Source organism: Thamnophis sirtalis, unplaced genomic scaffold (assembly GCF_051295495.1).
Source record: "Thamnophis sirtalis isolate CommonGarterSnake01/CBP01778 unplaced genomic scaffold, rThaSir2_p1.2 scaffold_4, whole genome shotgun sequence".
NCBI classification, from domain to species: Eukaryota; Metazoa; Chordata; class Lepidosauria; order Squamata; family Natricidae; genus Thamnophis; species Thamnophis sirtalis.
Window position 1 is genome coordinate 142234556 of NW_028261384.1, and position 27620 is coordinate 142262175.

General features: G+C 51.5%; 1 protein-coding gene across 1 annotated transcript; it reads left to right on the top strand.

Annotated features, from left to right (window-relative positions):
* The first annotated feature begins 502 nt into the window (after positions 1–502).
* On the top strand, positions 503–26933 carry SENP3 (SUMO specific peptidase 3). Its single transcript, XM_087714312.1, has 11 exons — positions 503–635; positions 3719–4709; positions 7393–7695; positions 10475–10586; positions 11049–11196; positions 12827–12874; positions 15930–16007; positions 19612–19749; positions 21844–21927; positions 23093–23143; positions 26019–26933. The coding sequence occupies exons 2-11, from the start codon at positions 3731–3733 to the stop codon at positions 26127–26129; spliced, it is 2052 nt and encodes a 683-aa protein (XP_087570438.1). The 5' UTR covers positions 503–635; positions 3719–3730; the 3' UTR covers positions 26130–26933.
* The last annotated feature ends 687 nt before the right edge of the window (positions 26934–27620 follow it).

Consider the following 27620-nt stretch of genomic DNA (forward strand, 5'->3'; position numbering starts at 1 on the left):
GGAAAGAAAGAGAAAGAAGGAAGGAAGGAGAAAGAGAGAAAGAAGAAAAAAAGGAAGGAAAGACTGAGAAAGAAAAAGAAGGAAGAAAAGAAAGAGAGAGAGAAAGAAGGAAAGAAACAGAAAATAAAGAAAGAAGAAAAGAGAAAGAAGGAAGGAAGCAAAGAGAAAAAGAGAGAAAGGAAGGAAGGAAAGAAAGAAAGAAAGAAAAAAATACTTCTGACAGCCTGGCTAGGCAGAGAACTCCCTATTCCCACTCAGGACTACAACTCCCGGCATTCCCCCAAAGGCGGCGCCCAATCCCGTCCTGCCTGGCGCGAAGAGGGGTGGGAGGGAGGGAGGGAGGATGACGCTAGGCCGGAGAGGGCGGGGCGGGAAAGGCGGCGGCGGCGCGTGCGCTCTCTCTCTCTCTCTCTCTCTCCCTCCCTCCCTCCCTCTCCGTCGACGGCCGGCCCCGCCCTTTCCTCCCGACGCCGTTTGATGACGCCATTGGGCGGCGCCGGCAGCCGCGGCAGTTTGTGAGGGGAAGGAGGCGGCGGCGGCGGCGGGAGGAGGAAGAGCGAGCGCGGAGCCTCCCTCGCGGCCCGGCCTCTCTTCCCCGCGGGGGCCGCGCGCGCCTGGGCCCGCTGCGTAAGACGGTGAGCCGCGCCCGCGAAGGGCCCGGACCCCTCCCCTCCACCCCGGCCTCCCCTGCCTTCCGCTCCCCCCACCACAGGAGCCCCTCCCGTCGTGCCCCGCGCGCCATGCGCCCCCCCCCGCCCCTCGGGGCCCCGCCCCCTCCCGCGCCCTGCCCCGCCCCTCCGGCCTCGCGAGGGTCTCCCCAGCAGCCTCGGCCGCCACCATGGCTGTGGGGAGGGGGAAGCCCCCACCTGGACCCCCCCCAGTGGCCCTGTGGGTGGGAGGGGCCCCTGCGCCGCCTTCTCTGGGCCCCAGGCCTCCCCCTGGGTGGGAGGGGGGAGGGGTTCCCCCCCTTCTCCTGCGCCCCCCCTGGTCCCCCCCTGCCCCCAAATCAGGGGGTGGGTGGGTGGGGGGGGTGTTGTGTGTGGCTGAGCCTCGCCCTCCTTGGTGGAAATGGGGGCTGGGGGGATTGAGGAAGTTTTAGAAGAGGGAGGAAGGGCCCAGCCTTGGCCACTTTAGGAGGCGTGGACTACAACTCCCACAATCCCCTTTTGATACCCTGGACTGCGAATTCCCCCCCCCCGCCCATCACTTTTTGATACCTGGGACTACGACTCCCAGGTTCCCCCACCCAGCATGCTTTAAGAGGGGTGGACTACAAGTCCCAGGATCCCCCACCCGCCCATCCGTTTTGATACCTGGGACTACAACTCCCAGGATCACCCACCCAGCATGCTTTAAGAGGGGTGGACTACGACTCCCAGGATCCCCCACCCACCCATCACTTTTTGATACCTGGGACTACAACTCCCAGGATCGCCCACCCAGCATGCTTTAAGAGGGGTGGACTACAACTCCCAGGTTCCCCCACCCAGCATGCTTTAAGAGGGGTGGACTACGACTCCCAGGATTCCCCACCCGCCCATCACTTTTTGATACCTGGGACTACGACTCCCAGGATGCCCCACCCAGCATGCTTTAAGAGGGGTGGACTACAACTCCCAGGTTCCCCCACCCAGCATGCTTTAAGAGGGGTGGACTACGACTCCCAGGATTCCCCACCCACCCATCACTTTTTGATACCTGGGACTACGACTCCCAGGATGCCCCACCCAGCATGCTTTAAGAGGGGTGGACTACAACTCCCAGGTTCCCCCACCCAGCATGCTTTAAGAGGGGTGGACTACGACTCCCAGGATTCCCCACCCGCCCATCACTTTTTGATACCTGGACTCCAATGCCCAATTTTCCCAACCTGCAGCTGTGTTTGGGGGGGGGGGGATGCCCCATTTCCCAGAAGCCCCTGCTGGCCTCCTGGGAGTTCAATCCTCAGCCGGATCCTCTGTGAACGGGGTTGCTGGGTTCCTGAGCATGTTCCGAGTGCCTGGGCCTAGGAAGAGGCTTTTAAGGAGGGCCCTCAAGGCTGGAGCACTCTGGGAGTTGAAGTCCAGTCGTCTTAAAAGCATGGCCGGCTGGGGAACCCTGGGAGTTGTAGTCCAGATATCAAAAGGGATGACCGGGTGTAAATTCTGGGAGTTATAGTCCAGGTATCAGCCCTGGTGGGAAGCCTCAATTCTGACCCACTCAAGAGTGTTATAACCTTTTCTTCCCCCTGTGGTGCACCTTAACACTGCCCTTCCACAGGCAGTCCTCGACTTACGACCACAATTGAGCCGGTTTCTGCCGCTGAGGGGGAGAGTTGCTAAGTGAGTTTTGCTCCCTTTTACGACCTTTCTTGCTGCATTTATTAATAACCGTTGCAGTTGTTGTTCTATCACTATTGTGGTATGTGCACTCACAGCTTCAGCACTAGAGACAAACTCCTTGTGTGTCCAATCACGCTTGGCCAATAAAGAATTCTATTAAGCGAGTCACACGGTTGTTAACTGAATCTGGCTTCCCCGTTGTCTTGTTGGACACCGCAACCGTCAGAAATCTGAGTCCGTAGACAAGCGTCTGTATTTCGATCACGTGACCCCGGGGGGGGGGGTGCTGCAACGGTCGTTAAGCGGGAAAAACAGTCATCGGTCACTGTTCTCAGTGTCGTCGTAACTTTGAACGGTCACTAAATGAACTAAGTCAAGGACTGCCTGTATGGGCAGGCAAAGGTCACAGCCCCCACAACTAAATGCCGGTTTATAAAGCATCTTCTCTGAACAACTGTGTGTCGTTTAAAGGAGCAACAGTCAAATCAATCAATCAGAGGAGAGCTGGAAAGGGACCTTGGAGGTCTTCTAGTCCAGCCCCCCGCTCAGGCAGTGCTAGGCATCCAAAGGATCCTCGAATAAGGAAGAGAGCAGAACTGGGCCTGTCTGTTTTGATCCAAGGAGTTGCTGCAGGCAGGGAAAGTGTGGGCTCTTTGGAAGCTGTCGTGGAAGAGGAACATGGGTCACGTCATCCCGGGGGTTGCTCTCTGTTTAAAGTGGTCACCTCCATCCTGCAGTCAGGGTCAGGGAGCCAATTTGGCCTCATGTTTAAAGTGCTGACTTAGAAACCAGGAGAGGCTGAGTTCTAGTCCAGTGTTTCTCAACCTTGGCGACTTTAAGTCCTGTGGACTTCAACTCCCAGAATCCCCCAGCCAGCACAGCTGGCTGGGGGATTCTGGGAGTTGAAGTCCACAGGACTTAAAAGTCGCCAAGGTTGAGAAACACTGTTCTAGTCTCATCTTGGGCATGAAAGTTGGGTGGGTGGCTTTGGGCCAATCACCAGGAGACTGTGAGTTCTAGTCCCACCTTAAAAAACCCAGTGGGTGTCTTTGGGCCAGTCTATCTCTCTCCCTCAGCCCCACAGGATGGTGGTTGTGGGTGGGTGGGTGGGTGGGAATAAAAGAGAAGGGGGTCTTATGCATACTTGCCACCTCAAGTTACTTCTAGTAAAGATGGAGTAAAATATCAAATCGTAAACGTGGTTGCCCTAAGCAGGGAATGAGCTGGAGTCCCCTAACTGTGGCCCTTCTGGGCTCCTCTAATCTTCGTTTTTGAGTCCCCCGGGGAGTTAAATGGGTTAGAGGTCAGTTTCGTACCCTTCTGCTTGGAAGCCCATGTGCCACGTCCCCCTGATTAGAGCTGCCTCTCTCTCTCTCTCTCTCCCGCCACCCCTTCAGCCCATCGGAGCGATGAAGGAGAGCATCCAGCAGAAGAAGTACTGGGGGGCCTCCTCCAGCCTCCACGACCCCATGGGCCACCCAGACAAGTTTTGCCGAGCGTCCCGAGAATGGCGCGACCCGGAGCGCCAGCGAGGCGGCTGCTTCGAAGGGAGCCGGCGCCTGGCCTGCGCCAAGAAACCGCTCCCCAGCTTCAACCCCCTGTCCTCCAGCAGCGACGAGGAGCAGCAGCCCGGAGGCCAGTGGGATATCTCCCGCGTAGCCAGCTGGGGGGTGGCGGGTGGGTCCTCGGAGCGCTCCCGGCACAAAGCCCCCCGGGAGAAGCTGGCCAGGAGCGGCGGGCACACCTGGCCTTTCGAAGTCAGCACCGGCGCCCAGGCCCGAAGGCGCCCGCCGCAGTTGCCGGGGACCTCCAGACATTGTTTCCGCCGTAAGCGACAACGGGCCCGGCGCGCCTTCCGGATGTTTCTGTATTCTAAGAGCTCCCTGGCTTTCCTCTGGAAGCTGTTGGGCAAGATGGCCGCCAAGGGACGCCGGCGAGGAGGGGCGAAGCGGGGCCGGTCATCCATGTCCCTCTCCCCCGGCTCCCAGCCCGATGACGACCATCTCCCCGTCTTTAAGAAGAGGTGTCCTTTGGGAGCTGGGGCGGAGGACTGCCAAAGCGCGGCGAAGGGCCAGCCCCACCTGGCCGGCTGCAAGCCGCCCTCTTCCGAGCCCCGCCTGGACTACGAATTGGGGGGAGCCTTCCCCCCGTCTCCATCCACGCCTCCGCACTCCCGCCTCACCTTGCTGGGGGCCCTGATGGAAGAGGCCTCCCCTTACCCTCAGTACATGGAGCTCCAGCGGGTGAGCTTCAACAAGGACCCCGGAGCCATTGAACCCGGGGAGGAAGGAGCAGCCGCCCTACTCAAATACTTTCCCCGGGGTGCCCAGGTGTCCCCCAGGACGAGGAAGATGGGCGAACCGCAGCACGGCCTGGATGGAGACGCAGGTAAAACCCAAGACGTGGAGGGAGGGTGGAACTTCTGCTCTGGAACCCACATCTGACCTAGAACCCTTAAATCAGTGTAACGGCTTGACTTCCATAAGTTGTGAGGTTTAGTAGTAGTTAGTAGTAGTTAGACTTATATACCGCTTCATAGGGCTTTCAGCCCTCTCTAAGCGGTTTACAGAGTCAGCATATTGCCCCCAACAACAATCCGGGTCCTCATTTTACCCACCTCGGAAGGATGGAAGGCTGAGTCAACCCTGAGCCGGTGAGATTTGAACCGCTGAACTGCAGATAAGAGTCAGCTGAAGTGGCCTGCAGTACTGCACCCTAACCACTGCGCCACCTCGGCTTCCCCAACACGGGTTTTTTTTTAAGAAGCGACTGGACCGGCATTTGTCCGGAATGGTATAGGACTTCCTGCCTGAGCAAGGGGTTGGACTAGAAGACCTCTAAGATCCCTTCCAGCTCCGTTGTTCTGGAACCCTTCGGTTTCTTTATGGCGCTGAATTATTTGGGGAGGGGGGCCCGTCCCAGGAATAACGGACTAACAGCTGGGTTGAATTGCTGGACTTTCCCTCCCCTCCCCCAGTCTTGGGGTTGCCATCCTAAGCAGAAAGACCCCCCCACTCAGCAGCACTGCCCTTACGCAGGGTCCTCCTTCAAATTGCGACCTCTATGAATGGTTCCCTGGCCCCTAGACATTACTGATTGGAGCCGTGTTTCCCAAACTAAGAGGGGCGGTCGTCAACTCCCAGAATTCGCCAGCCAGCCTGTCAAGAGTCCCATTTAATCGTCGTGCCGCCTAGCCTATATTTCACCTGTTCGTCAATTTAGATTGTCCCGGGTTATTTTGCTGGACTCAAGGTCTATGACTTCAACCGAATTCCCGCCGTCTATTAAGAAAGTGACCCAATCGAAACAGGAGACCGAAGGTACTCCATCCCCCATGTGTCCTTGTCCTTTCTGTGCTCAATTCTGGTGAACCCCTTCTGGATTCTTGCTGGCTGGGGAATTCTGGGAGTTGAAGTCCGCACCTCTTAAAATCACTGACGCTGTTTTGTTTTTTCCGAGCTTTCGGACTCGTGCTGCAGCCGGGAAACTTCTCTCTAGCACGGGGGTCTCCAACCGTGGTAACTTTGAAGACTTGTGGACTTCCAACTCCCAGAGTTGTGGGGAGTTAAAAGTCCGCGAGTCTTCCCAGTGGCCAAGGTTGGAGACCCCTGTTCTAGCAGAGAGCGTGCTTTGGGCTACCCGTAGGACGTGCATTTAATTTTGCAGCTACTCAAATTGTCGGATGAGCAGGTACAAAAACAGCCAGGGATGTGAGCGAATCCTGGGAAACGGTCCCCCTCGTCCGTCAACTGATTTTAACCTCAGCTTATTGACCGGGTTCCAAACGGCATCCAAAATTAAATCAGAGTCACCCAGTTGAAAGTTCCACCTGCCCTCCGCTCTCTCTCTCCCACGGTTTGCCCAAATTCCCGTTCGTCGAGTCGCGAGACCCTCCTTAACCATCTCATCCTTTGCCACCCTCTTCCTTGCTTCCACCTTCGATCGAGTCTTAAAAGCACGCAACACAATAAGATAACACAGCGACCGAAACCACAAACACGAAGACGGCACCCGTCAGACGGCCAAAGCAAAGCCCCATTACCCAGAAATAGGCTTCAGGGACCCTCACCATCCAGACCATCCAGAGTGCAGAATAACAGAGTTGGAAAGGAATCCTAGAGGTCTTCTAGTCCAACCCCCCCCCCGTCTGAGCTGGAGGCCCTCAATGAAGTTCTCCCTTCAGATCCGGCTCTTTTCCCGGGGTCCCCAATATTGTTTAATCCAAGAGGAACCCAGAATTCATTTTTGGGGTAGTCCTACGCGGAACGTATTGCAGTGGTCAAGCCATAAGCTGACCAGAGACTGAAGGATCTCTTAAGTCTAAGAGAAGACATGTGGGGGGACCAGATAGAGCTGTGTGTTGTGGCCCCCAGAAGCCACGGGACAGTGAGGAGGTTGGGGAGGAATCTGGGCCAGTCCTGGAGTCTGGGGAAGGCTCTGATGAGGGCTCTGTGTCGGGGGCAGAGAGGGGGCCAGGGCCGTCTGACAGTTATCAGCTGGCTTCAGAGTCGGATATCAGTGAGGCAGAAGAACAGCTGGAGCCTGTTCACAGAGTGCACAAGCGCAGTTGCCAGGTGAAGGGAATAGCTAAAGAACAGAGGTTGACTTGGGAGTAAGGCCACAGGTGGATGGTGAATGGCCCCTCCCAGAGGAGATAAAAGAGGAGCGACAGGAGAGTGGAGTTTGCAGGACACCATGAGTTCCCTTAATTGGTTCGTGACTCTCCGAGACTCTTTGCCAAGTTCTGCAGATCTCGTCCTCCTGGCTGCTCTCCACGCCAGATAAGGTGTGTGACCATAAATCCTCCCTCGAAAGACTTTGCTGGATGTTAAGGAGCAGAATTCACAGTCAAATAATAAAAAAGGGTGGGTGGGAGATTGCAGAGGAAGGGATTAGAAGAGAGCAGGCAGGCCGCAACAGGCACACGCCTCGAAAGGAACGCCTCAGCGCCAGGGAATTCTGGGAGTTGAAGTCCACCCCCTCGAGCAGTTTCCTCGCTTCCCACGACCGCAGTGGTCAGATTCGTTGAAGCCCCCTCCCCAAACTTCTCCCCTCCCCCCTTGTCCCGCAGACGCCCTGGACGCCCTTCCCAACGGCTTCGCCTCCCTCCCTCCGGACGGCGAACTCTGCTCCCTGCCCGGCTTGCCGGACGCCACCATCCTCATCAGCAACGTCTGTAGCATCGGGGGCCACGTGGCCGAGGAGCTTTTCCAAGGGAGCCGAGACAACGGACGGCTGCCGGATCCTTCGGCCGGGCGGGCGGAAGGCGGGAGCCAGCCGGCGGACGTGGCTGCCGAACAGGCTGAAGAGAAGCCGGCCGACAACGCGGCTCAACCCGGGCTGCTGCGGGAGGAACACATCACGTGTGTGCACAGTAAGAGCAGTGTGTGTGTGTGTGTGTGCGTGCGAAGTAACCATCCTCTGCTACCAAATGTGATGTTCCCGTGGTTCGTCCATGAGGCCAATGTGGAGAAAAGACACGGACACGATCTTTCTCGGGATGAGGCGACCCAGATTGGGGGTCTGGGAGCCCCTTTTATTGAGATAGGACAAAGGCAGGAGGAGCAATCAGCATGTGATTTAAGACAGCCTGTCAAACTACAATTGCTAATCTACTGCTCAGGGAAGTTCTGTCTATATATGGTCAAATTCTGGGGTCGTTGGGTAAGGCACATCTAGAGTGAACTATCAGGATGTTATGTTATGCACTATCAGGATGTTATGTTATTCACTATCAGGATATTAGGATGTTATGGAGTACTATCAGGATGTTATGTTCCTTAGGAGTTTGTTTCTTCCTATGTGGTTCAGTGTGGCCGCGCATGCCCCGTTATGCACTGGGCCATGGGTCACCCACACCTACACAAAGAATTAAGTTACAACATGTGTGTGTGTGTGTGAGGGTGGATTTGATTTAAAGTCAATTTCAGCCACAATTGAAATCGAGATTTCAATCACGAGTAAAAAGGCCGTGTCAACGTGACGCGGTGGCTCAGAGGCGTAAGACGCTGAGCTTGTCGGTCAGAAAGTTCGGCGGTTCGAATCCCCAGCTCCGCGTAACGGGAGTGAGCTCCCGTGACTTGTCCCAGCTTCTGCCAACCTAGCAGTTCGAAAGCAGGTTAAAAATGCAAGTAGGGAAATAGGAGAACCACCCTTGGTGTTAAGGGAACAGCGTTCCGTGCGCCTTCGGCGTTGAGTCATGCCGGCCACATGACCACGGAGACGTCTTTGGACAGCGCTGGCTCCTCGGCTTTGACACGGAGATGAGCACTAATGCCCCCTAGAGTCGGGAATGACTAGTACAGATGTGCAAAGGGAACCTTGACCTTAAAAAGGCTTGATTTAAATCAACTCGATTTAATTCACAATTTTGAAAGAGCAACTGACTCACCAACTGTCCCAATCGCTTTAATGGGACGTCTGGTGATGCAGCAGTGACACAAGATGTTGTGGTACATGACGGGCAGCATGTGGGCACATGCCAGGGTGGATCTGGGATGACAGGTGCTCTTTAACATTAAATTTATAAGCTGCCTTAGAAGGTTTCACTTCCCTGTTTCCTGCCTGCCCTTCCTCTCCACGCTTGGCGCCTGGTGGCAGGGATGCGTTTCTCTTCAAACCATCCTGGAGTTTGTACAAGGGGATAAAAGGAATATTCCAGAACTGTGTTTTACGATTTACCATTTGGATTCCTTGAAAGAGTTGACCCAAAATGCAAATATTGTGATTTATCTGGCGGTTCCCGTGAATGCTTCAGCGCAGGGTGCGTTTTATCTCAGCTTGCAAAGCTTGGATTGCTGGAACGAGTTGGCCCAGAATGTAAAAACTTGCAGAATATATGCAGCCGCTTCATGCTACGTAACTAAACTCCATTTCATGCTGAATGAACTAAATTGTTAATATATCTTAAATGAAAAACTTAGCTTTAGGAGAGGGATTTTTTTGACTCCAAAGGCATTTTATTAAAAATAAATTTGATTTAAAAATGAAAAAAAAATCCGATATAAATGTTAAAAAATCAGATTTTTTTTTAATCCACCCTGACGTGCGTTGTTTGTGGAGAGGGGGTGCCCCTCACAGCAACCGGCTCTCAACGGACTTAACGACCACGATCGAAGCCAAAATTCCTGTCGCTAAAAGGAGACATTTATTAACGTGAGCTTCGCTTCGATTTGACGACTGCCACAGTTATGAAGCGAAGCCCTGCAGTTGTTAAGTGAATTTGGCTCCCCACCCCCATTGACTTTGTTCATCTGGAGGGGATCACATCACACACACACACACACACACAGGGATTCTGCAGCCATCATAAATACGAGAGTCCGTTGCCAAGCCAAAAAATTTGACCACGGGGATGCTGCGGTGGTCGTTAAGTGTGAAAAACCGCCCTCATTCACTTTTCCCCCCCCAATGATGTTGTAACTTTGTAAACGGTCACGAAATGAACTGTTTTTTAAGTCAAGGACTTAAAAGTTTGTGCAAAGTTTACAATATTTTTTTTAAAAAAAGGAACAGGTTAGAAATCAACATTAAATATGGATGAAAGGGCTTTTTTTCCCCCCAGCAGCCTTAGAGGCAGCCCTTCTCCCACCCACCCCTTCCCTCTCGTCCCTCGTTGAGATCCACCCTTCCAAAATAAAAAAAAATGGTTAAATTCCATGATTGCATTTGTATACTGTGGCTTTTCAATGTTAGTGCGAAAATAGAACAAACCGAATATACTGGAAGGTAATAGAAATATACCGAAGGAAAGAGTCGAGTGAAAGAAGAAGGAGGGTGGAGAGGGTGAGAGAGAGGAGGAGGAGAAGGGAGGGAGGGAATGGATTAGAGGGAGTGATAGGGTTAGGGGTAGAAAGAAGGGGAGGGGAAGTAGGCGTAGAGGGGTGTGTGAGAAGGAAGAATGAAAGTTGGAGGGGGTTGAAAGAGGGTGTATGGCGGGCCAAGGTGGTATATTCGGCTTGTATTGTAGGGGACACTTTCTATATAAGTGAGGGCCGTGTTTATTACTCAATGTTATATGCCCCGGTTATGCACAGTAAACATGTGATTGTATAGAATGAAAGCATAATAAAATATATATATACAAAATAAAAAAATGGGTGGGTGGGCTGAATTTGGTTGCGTCCTCCACTTTCTTCCCTCCTTCCTGCCAGATATCTTGGACGAGTTCCTGCAGACTTACGGCAGCCTCATCCCCATCAGCGTGGACGAGGTGGTGGGGAAGCTGGAGGACATCTTTCAGCAGGAATTCTCCACCCTCCAGAGGTACGATTTTCCCCCCCCCCCCAAATTGCTACCCACCCTCCCCGCCTTCCCCCCCCCTCCAGCCGCTAATGGGAAAATAGCTCAGCTTGCCTTCCCCCCCCCCTCCACTGAAAGATCACGGCTCCAGGAAGGCTGCCCCCACAGAACCCTGGCCAGACCTCCCCCCCCTCCAAATCTGACCTCCTCTGCAAGAGGAATGGTTGGGTCCCCCCCCCCTCTGCCCCCCCAGGCCTAATCTCCCAGCCTTGCTGGTCTCTGGAAAGAGCCAAGCGAATAGAAGGACCCAACTCCCATAATTCCCAGCTAGATAGGGGGATTCTGGGAATTGAGCAGCCCGTGGCGAGCCGGGGGGGTGGGGGGGGCTTCGAGCCCTTGCAGGGTGTCGGAAGGGGACCGTGGAGGTCTTCCTGACCATCGAGGGTGGTCCCCCCCCACGGCCTGTCCTCCTTCCGGCCCCTGCAGGAAGAGCCTGATCAACCAGCTGATCCAGTCCTACCAGCGCATGCCGGGCAACGCCGTGATCCGGACCTTCCGGGTGACCTACAAGCGCCACGTGGTGACCATGGACGACTTGCAGACCCTCTTCGGCTCCAACTGGCTCAACGACCAGGTAGGGCTTTGGCCGAGGAGAGAGGAGGGGCACCCCGGGGGGAGGGGGGGGGCTCGTAGAGGCCTTGGACGGCACAAAGCTGGCGGTTGCCCCAAAGGGAGGCCGCCCCGGATGTGCCAGGCTCCCTGGGCCTCTGCGGTGCGTTCCCTCAACTGACCCGCCTGGCTACCTGGGCTCAATTTTAAAGATTTGGCTGAAGCCATTGGGACTCTCTAGGACCCCACAGTCGCTCTCCTCCTCCTCCTCTTCCCAGTAATAAGTCCATCGCAAGCAAGACTCCGAGGCAGGTAGATTCCTCCGAGAATCCTCTTGATCGGAATTGTCCTATTGGCTCACATCTGGTGAAAAAAGCCTCCCGCCGTTTCCCCCCCAATGGGGAGAAAAAAGTTTCTCCTCTGTTCCCAGGAGCATCAGTCAGGCGGCCCCTTCACGGGGCGGACTGGGTGGCCTCATTGCTCCGCCTTCCATCGGCCAGGTGCCAGAATGTCCTTGGTTCCCCCGAGAAAAGGCATTGTTTTGGCTGCAGATCCCACTCTATCTGAATTCCCCCCTTCTCCCCATCCCTCAGCTGCAGTGGGGCTCTATTCAAATCCCTTCGGTCAGGTCAGCTTCTGGGTTGACACCTCCCCATCTTTCCTCCTCCCTTCTTTTCCTCCTCCCTTCTTTCCCTCCTCCTCTTCCTCCTCCCCTCCCCCTCCTTCCCCCCTTTCCTTCTCCTCCTCCTTTCCTTCTCCTTCCCTTCTCTCTTCCTTTTCCCCCTCCCTTCCTGCTCCTTCCCTCCTCCATTCCTTCTCTCCTCCACTTCCTCTTCCCTTCCTCCTCATTCCCTTCTCTTCCTCCTCCCCTCCTCCTTCCTTTCTCCTCTTTCTCCTCCCCTCCCCCTCCTTCCCTCCTTTCCTTCTCCTCCTTCCCTTCTCTTCCTTCTTCCCTTCTCCTCTTCCTCCTCCCCGCCTCCTTACCTTCTCTCCCTCCTCCCCTTCTCTCCTTCCCTTCTCCCTCTTCCTCTTTCCCCTCTTCCTCCCTCCTCCTCTTCCTCCTCCCTTCCTCCTTCCTTTCTCTCTTCCTCTTCCTCTTCCCCTCCTTCCCTCCTCCTTTCCTTCTCCTCTTCTTTCCCTTCTCTCTTCCTCTTCCTCCTTCCCTTTGCCTCCTTTTCCTCCTCCCCTTCTCTCCTTCCCTTCTCCCTTTTCCTCTTTCTCCTCTTCCTCCTCCCCTTCTCCTTCCCTTCTTCCCTGTTTACCCTCTTCCTCCCTCCTCCTCCTCCTCCTTCCCACAGCCCCCTCTTCCTTTTAGCACTGCTGACGTCCCCTAGTTGGGTCACAGAATATCTGCAAGAAAAGTTCCCAGCCTCCCAGTCTGTAGGGATTCTCCGTCCTCCAGGTCCTGGTTGTCCCAAGGGGGCTTTTTTTGAAACCAGACCCAGAGAGCACCGAGGTCCTCACAGTTCAACTCTGCCTTTGGATCCGGAGCGCCATTTCACCCTGGGCTGTGGTTATACTGGTTGTGAGGGAGAAAACCCCGGTGTGGAACGGTTTGGTCGTCCCCACCTAAGGCTCCCTCCCCCCTCCAGAGGCGCCTCTGCTGGGCCCTTGTTTTAATCCCACTCCCCCGTCCTTCCCCCCCTTTCGAGCAGGTGATGAACATGTACGGGGACCTCGTAATGGACACCGTGCCGGAAAAGGTGAGCCCCATTTTCCCACTTTTTTTTCCTTTTTCCTCTTGCAATATAAAGATACGACTTTGCAAAATGGAAATGCGAGCTCCAAAGCACGCAGAACGCCCCACGCTGAGCCCGCGGACAGAGGCATCGGTTGAAAGCCTTGGGGACTTTTGAAGAATGAGATGTTTTTGTCCGTTGACTTGGGGCGGGTGGGAATCCCAACAACTGATGCCAAATGCCAAATGTATAAACTCTATACAAATTTAGATTTTTTTATTACGTTTTCCTAAACTGCTGTATTTTTCGGACTATAAGATGCACCAGAGTATAAGACGCACCATGATTTTGAAGAAGTAATTTTTTTTTAAAAAAAAAATTCCACTCTGCAGGCTTCCCAAACACTCTGCACGCCTCATTTTTTTACAAAAAAGGGGGTGGTGGCATGCAGAGCTTTGGGGGGGGGCTTTGTAGAGTGTTCCTAGGGGCTGGGGAGGGGCAAAAATGAGGAAAAAACAGCCCGTTTTTTGCACCAAAAAAGGGGCATGCAAAGGCTTTGGGAGGCTTGTAGAGTGCTGCTGGGGGGGGGGCAAAAGCAGCCCATTTTCCCCTCATTTTTGCCCTCCCCAGCCCCCAGGAGCACTCTACAAGCCTCCCATGTCCATTTTTGCAAAGGGGTTTACGGGAGGCCAAAAACGCTGTATTCGGTGTATAAGACACAACCAGATTTTCACCCTCTTTTTGGGGAGGGGGAAGGTGCGTCTTATACTCCGAAAAATATGGTAGGTCAAAATCAGAGGTTGGGTTGCTCCCAGTTCAGCCCGTAGTGGCAGCGGCCCTCCCTTTTTTTAAAAAAGGTTTTATTTTTTTTATCTTTCCATATACATTCACAAATATACATTCTTGCAGATACTATTAACATTTACCTGTTGACTTCTAGCATCTATCACAATCTGCTTAAAAACACAAAAGACACAATTGGGATCAATTTCTTGCCACCTCGCCTCTCCCAACTTATTTTGCCACAACTTTACTCCTTCCTCTTTTCTTCCCTCCTCCCCCCCCCACTTCTCTACCTTCTCCTTTCCTTCCTCTTTTCTTCTTCCCCTCCCTCTCCCCCACCCTTCCTCTCTCTTCCCCTTCTTCTCTCCTCCTCTTTCTATCCCCTCCCCTCGCTTCCTCTCCTTTCCCCCTTTCTTCTTTTCCCTTCTCTTCTTTCCTCCTTCCGCCGTTGCTTCTTTTATTTCTCCGATGGATTTTCGGGGCGGCATTCCAGCCGCGCCAGCTCAACATTTACACGAAAACCAGCTTCCTATTCCACACTTCATTTCCCTATCATAAATCCACTTATATCGGTTTTTTTTAAAGTTGTATATTTGTATGTTTAACAATTTTTCTGCGTGCACGCGCATGAGTAAACCGGTAGTAAAAAAAAAAATGGAAACCCACCGCTGGTAGAAATGTTAATATATATTGCTAGGGCCTGTTTAGTTTAGTTTAGTTTAATTTGGGTTAGTGTAACGTTCCCGTGGTTCGTCCATGAGGCCAATGTGGAGAAAAGACAGGACACGATCTTTCTCGGGATGGAGCGACCCAGATTGGGGGTCTGAGAGCCCCTTTTATTGAGACAGGACAAAGGCAGGAGGAGCAATCAGCACGTGGTTAAAAACAGCCTGTAAAAGTACAATTTCTAATCTACTGCTCAGGGAAGTTCTGTCTATATATGGTCAAATCCTGGGCGTCATTGGTAGGGCACATCTCAGGATGTTATGTTATGAACTATCAGGATGTTATGGGGTTTTAGGAGTTTCTCCTGTGTGGTTCAGCGTGGCTCTGCATGCCCCGTTAGGAACTGGACAATGGGTGACACACACCTACACAAGGAACTATATTACAACAGGTTAGGGTTAGGGTTCAGTTTACTTTAATTTTAGTTTGGGTTATGGTTAGGGTGAGTTTAGTTTCGGTTTCAGTTTTAGGTTTAGTTTAGTTTATTGTCATTGCACATCATATAATGAAAATTAAATGCCATCCTCAGTGTACATTATAGCTCTAAAAGTAAAAACACAAACACACATCCTTCACTTGCTATATAATTGAAATTGAAAACCCGATATTGCATTAATATCGCACTATCCGGAGGTTCCCAAACTTAGCAACTGTAAGACTTGTGGACTTCAACTCCCAGAATTCTCCAGCCAGCTCTGCTGTCTCTGTGTGTGTGTGTGTGTGTGTGTGTGTGTGTGTGTGTGTGTGTATACACACATACATATTAATAGTTGAAAGACCTTGTAGTTCATCTAGTCCAGTGGTTCCCAAACTTGGCAACTTTAAGACTTGTGGACTTCAACTCCCAGAATTCTCCAGCCAGCAGAAGGAGGAGGGGAGGAGGAAGAGGAGGAGAAGGAAATGAGGAAGGGAAGAGGAAGAGGAGAATTCTGGGAGTTGAAGTCCACAAGTCTTAAAGTTGCTAAGTTTGATACGGTAGAATTGAATATAGTTACTGCCCTGGGATAGAAGTTGTTTTTCAGCCTATTTCTCCTTGTTTTTTTTTTTATTATTATCCTGTACCCTCTGCCAGAAGGTAATAGTTCCCCCCCTCACCAAAAAAGGGGGGGGGTGCCCAGGATGAGATGGATCTTTAAGGATGTTTTGAACTTTCTTAAGGCAGCGGGAGCTATAAAGCTCTTCCAAAGAGGGGAGGGGGCAACCCATGTTCGATATGCCATGCGCTAAATAGATAAATACATAAATACGTCCCAGGTAAAAGGGGGCTTCAGGTTTGCGTGCCCTCCTTGAGGTGGGGGGGGAGCTGTGCCCCCTTTATGACTTATTGTGGACTTCAGCTCCCAGGATTCTTCAGCCCAGGAATTCTGGGAGTTGAAGCCCAGCAGTCTTAAAGCAAAGCCGGCTGAGGGATTCTGGGAGTTGAAGTCCACCAGTCTTAAAGTTGCCGAGGTTGGGGGCCCCTGTCTTAGGTCATATGTGGGCCTGGTGAATTGGGCCAATTGGTGATGGTCTCTGCCTTTTTTCGCACCCCCATCTTCTCAATTTCTCTTTTTTTTCCCCCCTCCCTCAGGTTCATTTTTTCAACAGTTTTTTCTACGATAAGCTACGAACCAAGGGGTACGAAGGCGTGAAGCGTTGGACCAAAAATGTAAGTGGGGTTTGTAATTTGTAATTTAATAAATTTATATGCCGCCCAATCCCACGGGACTCCGGGCAGCTTACAAATACAAGAGTAAAATAAAAAAATAAAATATAGGGAAAACGAAAACAGATTTAAAAGCAACACACCATACACTTAAACCTAGATGGGGCTGGACCTCATTCATGGGTCAACAGCCCCAGGCCTGCCGGAACAGCCAGGTTTTAGTGGCTTTTCGGAAGGCCGAGAGAGTGGGGAGGGTCCGGATCTCTGCGGGTAGATCGTTCCACAGGGCTGGAGCAGCTACAGAGAAGGCCCTCACCCAAGGGGTCGCCAGCCAGCATTGTCCAGCTGATGGCACCCGGAGGAGGCCCAACCTGTGAGATCTTATCGGCCGTTGGGAGGTATGTAGCAGGAGGCGGTCTCGCAGATATCCAGGTCCCAGGCCATGTAGGGCTTTAAAGGTGATAACCAGCACCTTGAAGCGCGTCTGGAAACCGAAAGGAAGCCAGTGCAGCTCGCGGAGGATGGGTGTAACATGGGTGTATCTAGGTACACCTGATATCGTTCGCGCGGCTGCATTCTGGACCAACTGTAGTCTCCAAACACTCTTCAGGGACAGCCCCATTTCTCCCCCCCAACCCGCCCCGCTATCCTTCCTTCGCAGCCCCCTTAGCCAGGTGGACAGGAAAGGGATAACAGGTAGTCCTCAACGTAACGGCCACAGCTGTCGCTAAGTGAGATGGCAGTGAAGGGACTTTTGCAAGTTTTCCTTGCCACCGTTGTTAAGCGAGTCACTGCAGCAGTTAAATTAGTGGCTCGGTCATTGAGTGAATCTGTTCGCCCCCCCTTGACTTTGTTGGAACACCTCCACTGTCATAAATGCGAGTCAAGACGCTGCCACAAATGTGAAACGTGATCGTAAGTCCATTTTCCAGTGCCGTTGTAACTCAGAACGGTCACTAAAGGCACCGTTGTAGATCTAGGACTACCTGTACCAGGCTGTGCCATTGGGGAGATTTATGGGACTGTGGGACGTGGCCACCCAGGAACCTCGGGCCCACCCCAAGGTGCCCCGGGGGGGGGGGTTCCCCATCGCCAAAGCCCCAGAGGCTGAAGCCCAAGCACCCCTTCCCCACCTGTACAGCCAGGTAAATTCAAAATTTAATAAATTTGTATGCCGCCGAATCCCGTAGGGCGGCTGGGCGTCTTACAGAGACAAGATAAAAAACTTAAAAATTAAAAATAAAAATAACAGTTTTTAAAATAACACACCATCCAGGTAGGGAGAAAGGGGAAGGCCACGCCCTGCTGGGAGACCCCGCTGGCCTCCTCCTGTGTCCCGCCCGTCCATCCCCCCAGGGGAACTTTATTTTTTAATTTTTAAAATTTTTATTAAACAAATTTGAACCTTAAAAGACCACACCCAGTTCCATTCGTCCCGGCGTTTCCATATCGGTGTCGCTCATATTAAATCGTTACTAATTATTTAGATTACTATGTACTCTACACTCGTTTAAAATTATAACGATATTTACAAATACGTGCATTTCTCTCTTTGATATAAATCTTTAATATTCCTCATTTAGTAGTCTTCTCTATCCTTTCATTCCTGGGGCTAAAGAGTTTTTGCCCCCCTTCTCGAATGGTATGGTTGTTGTGTGTTTTTTAAATTTTGTATTGTTATGTCTTGTCTTTTTTATTCCCTTGTCTGTACCCCCTTCCCTGATTGAATTGTGAGCCTCCCTGAGTCCCCTTCGGGGAAAAGGGCGGCATACAAATGTAATAAATCAAATCAATCAATCAATTCCATCTCTGCACATTCAAGTACCTTTCTTGCTACCGTTAGATCCGGGTGTTGTCCTCCTTTCCAATTTTGAGCCAAAACGATTCTAGCCGCGCTTAATATACGCAGTGTTATGTATTGGGAGTTTTTCTACCCATGTTGCGATTGCGAATTAGACTTATATGCCGCTTCATAGGGCTTTCAGCCCTCTCTAAGCGGTTTACAGAGTCAGCATATCGCCCCCAACAATCCGATAGATGATAGATAGATAGATAGATAGGTAGGTAGGTAGGTAGGTAGGTAGGTAGGTAGGTAGGTAGATAGATGATAGATAGATAGATAGATAGATAGATAGATAGATAGATAGATAGATAGATAGATAGATAGATAATAGCAATAGCAGTTAGACTTATATACTGCTTCATAGGGCTTTCAGCCCTCTCTAAGCGGTTTACAGAGTCAGCATATCGCCCCCAACAATCCGATAGATGATAGATAGATAGATAGATAGATAGATAGATAGATAGATAGATAGATAGATAGATAGATAGATAGATAGATAGATAGATAAATAGATAGGTAGGTAGGTAGGTAGGTAGGTAGGTAGGTAGGTAGGTAGGTAGGTAGGTAGATGATAGATAGATAGATAGATAGATAGATAGATAGATAGATAGATAGATAATAGCAATAGCAGTTAGACTTATATACTGCTTCATAGGGCTTTCAGCCCTCTCTAAGCGGTTTACAGAGTCAGCATATCGCCCCCAACAATCCGATAGATGATAGATAGATAGATAGATAGATAGATAGATAGATAGATAGATAGATAGATAGATAGATAGATAATAGCAATAGCAGTTAGACTTATATACTGCTTCATAGGGCTTTCAGCCCTCTCTAAGCGGTTTACAGAGTCAGCATATCGCCCCCAACAATCCGATAGATAGATAGATAGATAGATAGATAGATAGATAGATAGATAGATAGATAGATAGATAGATAATAGCAATAGCAGTTAGACTTATATACTGCTTCATAGGGCTTTCAGCCCTCTCTAAGCGGTTTACAGAGTCAGCATATCGCCCCCAACAATCCGATAGATAGATAGATAGATAGATAGATAGATAGATAGATAGATAGATAGATAGATAGATAGATAGATAGATAGCAATAGCAATAGCAATAGCAGTTAGACTTATATTCCGCTTCATAGGGCTTTCAGCCCTCTCTAAGCGGTTTACAGAGTCAGCATATTGCCCCCAACAACAATCCGGGTCCTCATTTTTACCCACCTCGGAAGGATGGAAGGCTGAGTCAACCTTGAGCCTGGTGGGATTCGAACAGCCGAACTGCAGAACTAGCAGTCAGCTGAAGTGGCCTGCAGTACTGCATTTAACCACTGCGCCCACCTGGGCTCATTCACATGCCCAATAGGGATACATCCGGTTTGCCCTGTAATTTCTTCTAGCCATTTCTTTATTTTGGGGCACGGCCGCCACAAGTGATAGAAAGTCCCTTGTTTATAGCTGCATCTCCAACATTCAGGCTGGAGGACTTTTTGGCCAGTCACACCGGTGTGTGTGTGTGTGTGTGTGTGTGTGTGTGTGTGTGTGTGTGTGTAAATGCCAACAATAAAACATCTTGTACAAGGTTTTTTTTTTGTAGGCTGCTGGCATTGTTAATTGGGCATTTTCCTCCCATAATTTTTCCCAGGGTTCCAATTCAAGACAATAAACAGAGTTTCGGGCCCAACTTATCGTTGTCTCTTATAGTTTCTTCCTCCATTTTAAATCATTATCCCCCCCTGTCCTGTCCCCCCCCCCCAAGGTGGACATCTTTAACAAAGAGATCCTGTTGATCCCGATCCATCTGGAGGTTCATTGGTCGCTGATCTGCGTGGAGGTGAAGCAGAAGAAGATCACTTACCTGGATTCCCAGCGGACCCTCAACCGGCGGTGTCCCAAGGTGAGGCGGGGCTCAGCAGGTGGGCAGGAAAGTCCTCCACTGTTATTCCAAAACGGCCATTGGACTCTCTTGGGGTGGGGTTTCCCCCCCCCCCCCGGCCCCTCTTTGGAAATGTTTCGCTTCTTGGAATCAGGGTAGAGCCGGAAGGGAGCTCAGAGGTCCTCTAGTCCAGCCCCCCCCCCCCACCCGCTCGAGCAGGAAACCCTAAAACATCTCCAGACAATCTCCAAAGATGGAGCGCTCCCACCTTCCGGTGGCAAGCAGTTCCGCGGATTTAATTTGTTCTCACGGATAGAAAGAGAGGGTCAGGGAAAGGAGGGGAGGAAATAAGAATAGAAGAAGAAGAGGAGAAGAGAGAATAAGGAGAAGAGAGGAGGAAGGGACCTTGGAGGTCTTCTAGTCCAGCCTCCCCCCCCCCCTCAAGCAGGAGACCCTACACCATTCAAGACAAATGGCTGTCCAGTCTCTTCTCAAAAGCCTCCAGGGATGGAGCACCCACAACTTCTGGTGGCAAGGAGTTCCACTGGTGAACTGCCCTCACTGTTAGGAAGTTTCTCCTTAGTTCTAAGTTGCTTCTCTCCTTGATTCCATTGCTTCTTGTCCTGCCTTCAAGGCTTTGGAGAATAGCTTGACCCCCTTCCACTTCTCTGGGGCAGCCCCTCAAATACTGGAAGACTGCTATCGTGTGTCCCCCCAACGTCCTTCTTTTCTCTTCACTCTTAACCATGCTCCACAGTCATCCAAAAAGCTTCTTCCGTTCTCACTGACCGAAGAACTGAATCGGCTCCTTCCGTTCCCCACCACTCAGTGAGAACTGAAGAAGCTTCTTGGATGAGAAGCGAAACGTTTTCAGGGGGGGTGGGGAACCCCAAGAAATTCCAGTTTTTCTTTTGGAAAAAAGGCACTTTTGGAGAAAGGATTTGGAGCTTGCAAAGCCCCGGGGAGGCTGTGGATCCAAGGGGAAACACACACACACACACCGAGCACCCCTCTCTCCACTTTCTCTGCTTTGGGGGACTGCTCCCCTGAGATTGGCAGGAGAGGTGGGGGGAGCTGGAAAGAGGAAGGCACGAAGGTTGTCTTGTTTTCAGAGGTGGGGGGCTTTTGGGGGGGAGGAGGCTGGAGGTGGGGTGGCTCTGCCCCCCCCCAGCTCTTTCCACGCACTTCCCCCTACGGTGGAGACTGAATTTATTACATTTAGTTAGCCAGCGATGGATAAATAAGCCAGGGGATTCTCGATTTGGGATCGACAGGAAGCTGAGGAAAACTTTTCCACGAGTGGATCACGATCCCAGTTTGCTAAGAATTTGGAAATCTTGATTTGGCCTTTTATATTCTTAATTTTTCCTCTTTGCCATCGATAAAACGGTACGAGAAAGAGGCCGTTAATTTGTAAATACGTTGACTGCTTTTTTAAAAAAAAATGCAGGTGTCTGCAAACCCTCTAAGTAATATATTAATCAGTTTTCAACTAGGAGGGGATAATAGGTCTGAGCGGGCGGTCCTCGACTTACAACGCTTCATTTAGTGACCGTTGAAAGTTTGCAACGGCGCTGATAAAAGGTGGCTGGAGATCGCCTTTCAAACTCATGAACGTTGCCACATCCTTGTAGTCAAACGTGGTCAAAACTCGGGACGATTCGGGTTCGTGACGGTCGCCCCGCCCCGGGTTCATGGGATTCCCCTTTTTACGACCTCCTGACCAGCAGAGTCAAGCCAGATTCGCTTAGCGACCGTGTCCACTCAATATATCGGCGACGGAGAGTCGCTTAACCACCATGGCACGAAAAAATCATGAAACAGGACAAAATATCTCGCTAAAGATTTTGGGCTCCATTTGGGGTCGTAAGTCGAGGACTAAGCTATAATCTTCTGGGTTATTTTTTGTGTTTTGTTTTTAAGGCACCTTTTTAAATATCTCGGTGGTTTTATGGATTGGGTTTTTGGGAAGGGAGGGGGATTTTAATTTGAATAAAGTAAAATATATATATAATATTACAAACAATTAAGTTGTTGGGGGGGGGCAATGGGGCTGCTGCTTTCTGTTTGACGCATCTTCCCCCCTCCTCTCCCCCCACCCACCCCCCCATCCAGCACATCTGCAGGTACCTGCAAGCTGAAGCGGATAAGAAGAACCGTCCCGATTTCCGAGAAGGCTGGAGAGGGGTTTTCCAGATGGTGGGTGTCTCTTCCCAAGCATTTTGGGGCGGGGGATTGTCTCCAGTGTCCCATCTCCTTCGGATTCCTCTCCCTCAGCTTTGGGGCCTCCCAAATTTAACCCGGGGGGGGGGGATCCCCCCTCCGGCAGCCAGGAGGCTCTTCCGCTGCAGCCTGCTGGGTCTCACCCGCACCCCCCTCCTTCTGCCTTTTTGAGGGGGGGCAGAACCCAGAGTGGGCACCTCCACGCGGTAGGTCTCTGACCTCGTGCAGTGTGGATGGCATGCCAGGCATCCAAGGACTAGAACTCCCAGTCTCCTGGGGACAGGCCCAACCTAGCCGGCTTTCGTGCCTAGGGCGGGACTAGAACCCACCGTCTCCTGGTGATTGGCACAAAGTTACCCAGCTGGCTTTCCTGCCTAAGGTGGGACTAGAACTCACTGTCTCTCCTGGCGATTGGCCCAAAAGTCACTTTTTTATGCCTAAAATGAGGCTAGAACTCACCGTCTCCCGGTTTTTATGCCTGCCTAGAACTCCCAGTCTCCTCTTGATTGGCCCAGAGTCGCCCAACTGGCTTTTGTGCCCAAGGCAAGACTAGAACTCCCCGTCTGCTGGTGATTGGCCCAAAGCCACCTACCTGGCTTTCGTGCCTAAAATGGGGCTAGAACTCACTTGTCTCTCCTGGTGATTGGGCCAAATCCACCTCCGTGGCTTTCGTGCCTAAGGCGAGACTAAAACTCCCGCTCACCTCTGCTTTTAGGCTAGCGCCTTAGCCACTAGCTCAAACTGGTTCTCATTTCAGTTTGGGTGGATGTGTAAAATTCAGCCCTTTTTTGGGGGGGTCTGCCCCCTCCCTCCCCCCCCCCAAAAAATCTGCCTTGATCCTTTGAGCTATAAAACGATAGAAGATGCCAGGTGCATCTTCAGTGGCTGGGCGGAAGTGTGGACGGAGGCGAGAATTGGGACCCCGGAGGGGCTTAGGGAGGTCGGGCAGGAAAGCAGAGAGGACGCAGGTGGGAGCCCGGGTGAGGAAGGGAGGGCCGATCCCCGGGCAGCCTTCTCTAAATGTGGGATGGGTCTGGTCAGGCGAGTGGGGGAAGAGGGGTGGGCACCTTGGGGGCTGAAGGGGGGACCCCCTGCTCTCTTTCCCCTCCTGATCTGACCCGTTGCCTTTTCTCCCCCCCAGAACATCGCCCGACAGAACAACGACAGTGATTGTGGAGCCTTCGTCCTGCAGGTGAGAGAATTGGCTCCAAAGGGGGGGGGGTCCTGGCGCTCGGGCAGTGCAGGTGGGGAGGTGGGGGGGGGCATCCCGAGTCTGGTGGGCACCTTTCCCACCTGTTCAAAGGCAGAAGCAGTTCTGGAAAGGCAGCTCGTAGGCCCTTTGAATAAAAAATTGCTCCTGGAAAGGCTGCTTCTGGTGTTCTGGAGGAGGAGGAGGAGGAGGAGGAAGAGGGGGAGGGGAGAGAAGAGGAGGAGGAGGAAGAGGAAGGAAAGGAGTGTGGGGCCCTTGGTGGTTTCCTTGCAGACGTTTCATTGGCCAGGTGTCTTGCCAGGTGCTACTGCCAGCAGAGGCAAGAGGCGTATTCTTTAAGATAGCCAAGAATAGCAATAGCAATAGCAGTTAAGACTTATATACCGCTTCATAGGGCTTTCAGCCCTCTCTAAGCGGTTTACAGAGTCAGCATATTGCCCCCAACAACAATCTGGGTCCACATTTTACCCACCTCGGAAGGATGGAAGGCTGAGTCAACCCTGAGCCGGTGAGATTTGAACCGCCGAACTGCCGAACTAACTAAGAATGCAAGCAAGGACTGTGACGTCGATGCTGTTATACATCCTGGCACAAATAATCTGTCCCAAAACGATGCACTTTCTGTGCAAAATGATTTCCAAAGCTTGGGGTATGAACATAGTAGTGTAGGTTGTAGGCTTATCATTTCAGAGATTTTACCAGTATATAAGGACCAAAAAGGGAAGGGCCAGCCTGTAGCAGAGTTTAATGTGTGGCTAAAAGGAGTGGTGTAAAAGGGAAGGATTTGGTTTTATTAGTCATGATCCCTGCAGCTGGTCCAATGAAAAACTGTACAGAAGAGACGGTTTGCACCCATCCAAGAAAGGGACTGAGTTAATTGGCATTAAATTCACAGATTTTTCTGGATAAACATTTAAACTGAACAGCGGGGATCGGAGAATTAATTGATACAGAACATTTCTGCCCCCAGCAATCTAAAACTCAGAGGGTTATCAGTGCGTGTAACACAGATGTTTGTGTGGGTAAGATTATCACTCCTGCTGTCAAGCTAAAACCGAGCATTTAATAGTCAGTGCCATACCATGCGCACGAATCATACAAGTGGCAAGAAAATAGGGGCAGTCGGGCATAACACAGGTTATTCAACATCTTCATCAATGATTTGGATGAGGGGATAAATGGGGCACTCATCAAATTTGCAGATGAGACCAAGCTGGCAGGAATAGCCAACACTCCAGAAGACAAGGTTAAGATACAGAAGGATCTGGACAAACTTGAACATTGAGCATTATCTAATAAAATGAAATTCAGTGCTGAAAAGAGTCAGGTTCTACATTTAGGCAAGAAAAATGAAATGCACAGGTACAGTATAGGTGGCACCTTGCTCAACAGTAGTAACTGTGAGAGGGATCTTGGAGTCCTAGTGGACAACCATTTAAATAGGAGCCAGCCGTGGGCAGCAGCTGCCAAAAAAGCCAACACAGTTCTAGGCTGCATCAACAGAGGGAGAGAATCAAGATCACGTGAAGGGTTGATACCACTTTACAAGGCCTTGGGAAGGCCACACTTGGAATATTTGCATCCAGTTTTGGTGGCCATGATGTAGAAAAGATGCGGAGACTCCAGAAAGAGTGCAGAGAAGAACAAGAAAGAGGATTAAGGGACTGGAGGCTCAAACCTATGAAGAACGGTTGCAGGAACTGGGCATGTCTAGTTTAATGAAAAGAAGGACCAGGGGAGACATGATAGCAGCCTTCCAATATCTCAGGGGTTGCCCCAAAGAAGAGGGAGTCAAGCTATTCTCCAAAGCACCTGAGGGTAGAACAAGAAGCAATGGGTGGAAACTAATCAAGGAGAGAAGCAACCTAGAACTAAAGAGGAATTTCCTGACAGTGAGAACAATTAATCAGTGGAACAGAAGTTGCCTCCAGAGGTTGTGAATGCCCCAACACTGGAAGTCTTTAAGAAGACGTTGGATAGCCATTTGTCTGAAACGGTATAGGGTCTCCTGCCTAGGCAGGGGGTTGGACTAGAAGACCTCCAAGGTCCCTTCCAACTCTGCTATTGTATTATTGTATTGTAAACTAGGGAACGTCATCAGTGTGAGGAGGGGTGTGGGGGGCATTTTTAGCTCTGATGATGTTCCCTAGTTGAGTCATGAAACGTCTGGAAGAAAATTCACCAAGCTCAGAGAGCACTAAGGACCCCACAGTTCTCCTCTTCCTCCCCCCCCTTTCCATAAACCAGGAGTGGGCAACCTGCGGCTCCGGAGCCGCATGTGGCTCTTTCATCCCTCTGCTGCGGTTCCCTGTCGCCCGTGGGCTCCACAATGGATGGGGCTTTCGTTTAGGGCAGGTGGAGGAAAAAGGAGGCCATGCTAGGAGGAGACTCTATGGTGGGGGAACTGGACTTCTGGTCGGCTCCAGAATTGAAGGGGGGGCTTCCGGTTATGGCTCTTTGAATGTTTAAAGTTGCCGACCCCTGCCATAAGCCCCCCTCTACTCTAGCCTTGAAGACGTTCCCTAGTTGGGTCATGAAACGACTTCAAGAATACAACGCAGCTCAGAGAGCACCAAGGAGCCCACAGTCGTCCTCCTCTTTCTTCCCATAGCCCCACTCCTTTCTAGCGGGGATGACGTTCCCTAGTTGGGTCATGAAACGCCGGCCAAAACAATAATAATACTCCAGCCAGCTCGGAGAGAGCACCGAGGAGCCCTCATTTCGACCCCGAGCGACAAATATTCTCATTTATTTTCTCTCGATCGGCTCCAACCACAAAGCCGATCCTCAAATCAATCTTTTTTTTTTTTTTAACTTTTCTTAATTTCTTCTTCTTTTTTTCTCCTTCCTTCCCCAGTATTCCAAATTCCTGGCCCTGGGCCTGCCCTTCACCTTCACACAGCAGGACATGCCGAAACTCCGCCGACAGATGTACAAGGAGCTGTGCCACTGCAAACTCCTCGCGTGACGGCCCCAGCTGCACCCCCTACCCCCACCCTACCCCCTCCCCTCGCTCCCAAGCCCCCCACCCCCCCCACACCTCCCCACGAGGAACGCCGCACAACCCTTGGACCGGAGCAGCTGCAGGCCCTCGTCCGGCCCGGGGGGGGGGTCCCAACCTCCCCGGGATTGCAGCCAAGAGACAAGGGGACTGTTTTGAGGTTTGATCCACCGGACTTATGTGGGGCGGGGGGGGACGGACGGACGTTGTTGTTTTTTTAACCCAAGTTATGTCCTGATCCTCCTTTCCTCTCCCCCCCCCTTTTTTTTTCTCTTCCTTTTTTTTCTTTTGGTCATTCTATTTGGTTTTTTTTCGGTTCCTGTTTCAACTTGGGACGGATAGCTTTTCTCGCGGTTGTTTCGGAATTGAGGGGGGGGGAGAGGTCTGCCGGCATCAGGGGGGTCGAGGTGCCCCCCCCCCGCTCCCTGCCAATCCGAGAAAAGCATGGGGAATCCTGAACTCGGGGACCGGAAAGGAAGGGGGCGCAGGGGAGAGCCCTCGACACAGACGCACCATCCCCTCCTGTGCTCTGTCCCCCCCCCCCCGTGGCTTCATCGTGTTAGTTCATAATGTATTTCCTTTCCCCCCCCCACCCAGAAAAAGGGGAAAGGCATTGGAAAAGAGGGAAAGGGGGCTGCACTGGGTGGGCCGGGGGGGGGTGAGGTTTCTTACACTCGGGGGGGCCGAGATTAACTGAAAAACAAGCGTGTTGTTTTTTTTTTATACAATGGTTGCCATTGTGGGTAATAAAAATTGTTCTTTGAAGAAGCATTCAAGCGAAGTGGACTGGTGATGGCGGGCGGGGTGGGGACCTTGGAGGTCTTCTAGTCTAACCCCCTGCTCAGGCAGGAGATGCTATGACCATTTCGGACAACGCCCTCTCCCCCCCTCCCCAGTCACGTGTTTAAACGGAGCACCCACAACCTCTAGTGGCAAGAAGTTCCACTGGTGAATTGTCCTCCCGGTTAGGAAACTTATCCTTAATTCTAAGTTGCTTCTCTCCTTGTTTTAGTTTCCATCGTTTTCTTATCCCGCCTTTGGAAAATAAACGGAACGGCTCCCCCCACCCACCCCGGTTCTTTGGGGCAGCCCCTTTAGATACAGGAAGTCCTCAACTTAACAACCACAATTGAGCCCTTTTGTTGGTAAGCGAGACATTTCTTAAATGAGGCCTTGCCCCGTTTTGCAATGTTTTCTTGCCCCTGTTAAGTGGATCACCGCACTTGTCAACCGGTTGTTAAGCGGATCTGGCTTCCCTGTTAACTTCGCTCCGGTCGCAAAAGGGGATCACGTGATAACACACACACACACGGGACACTGCGACCGTTGTAAATACGAGGCACTTGCCAAGAATGCGAATTTTGACCCTCGGGATGCTTCGAACGTTGTAACAAAGGAAAAATTGCTCCCCAGTGCCATTGTAACTTTGAACAGTCACTAAACGGAACGGTTGCAAGT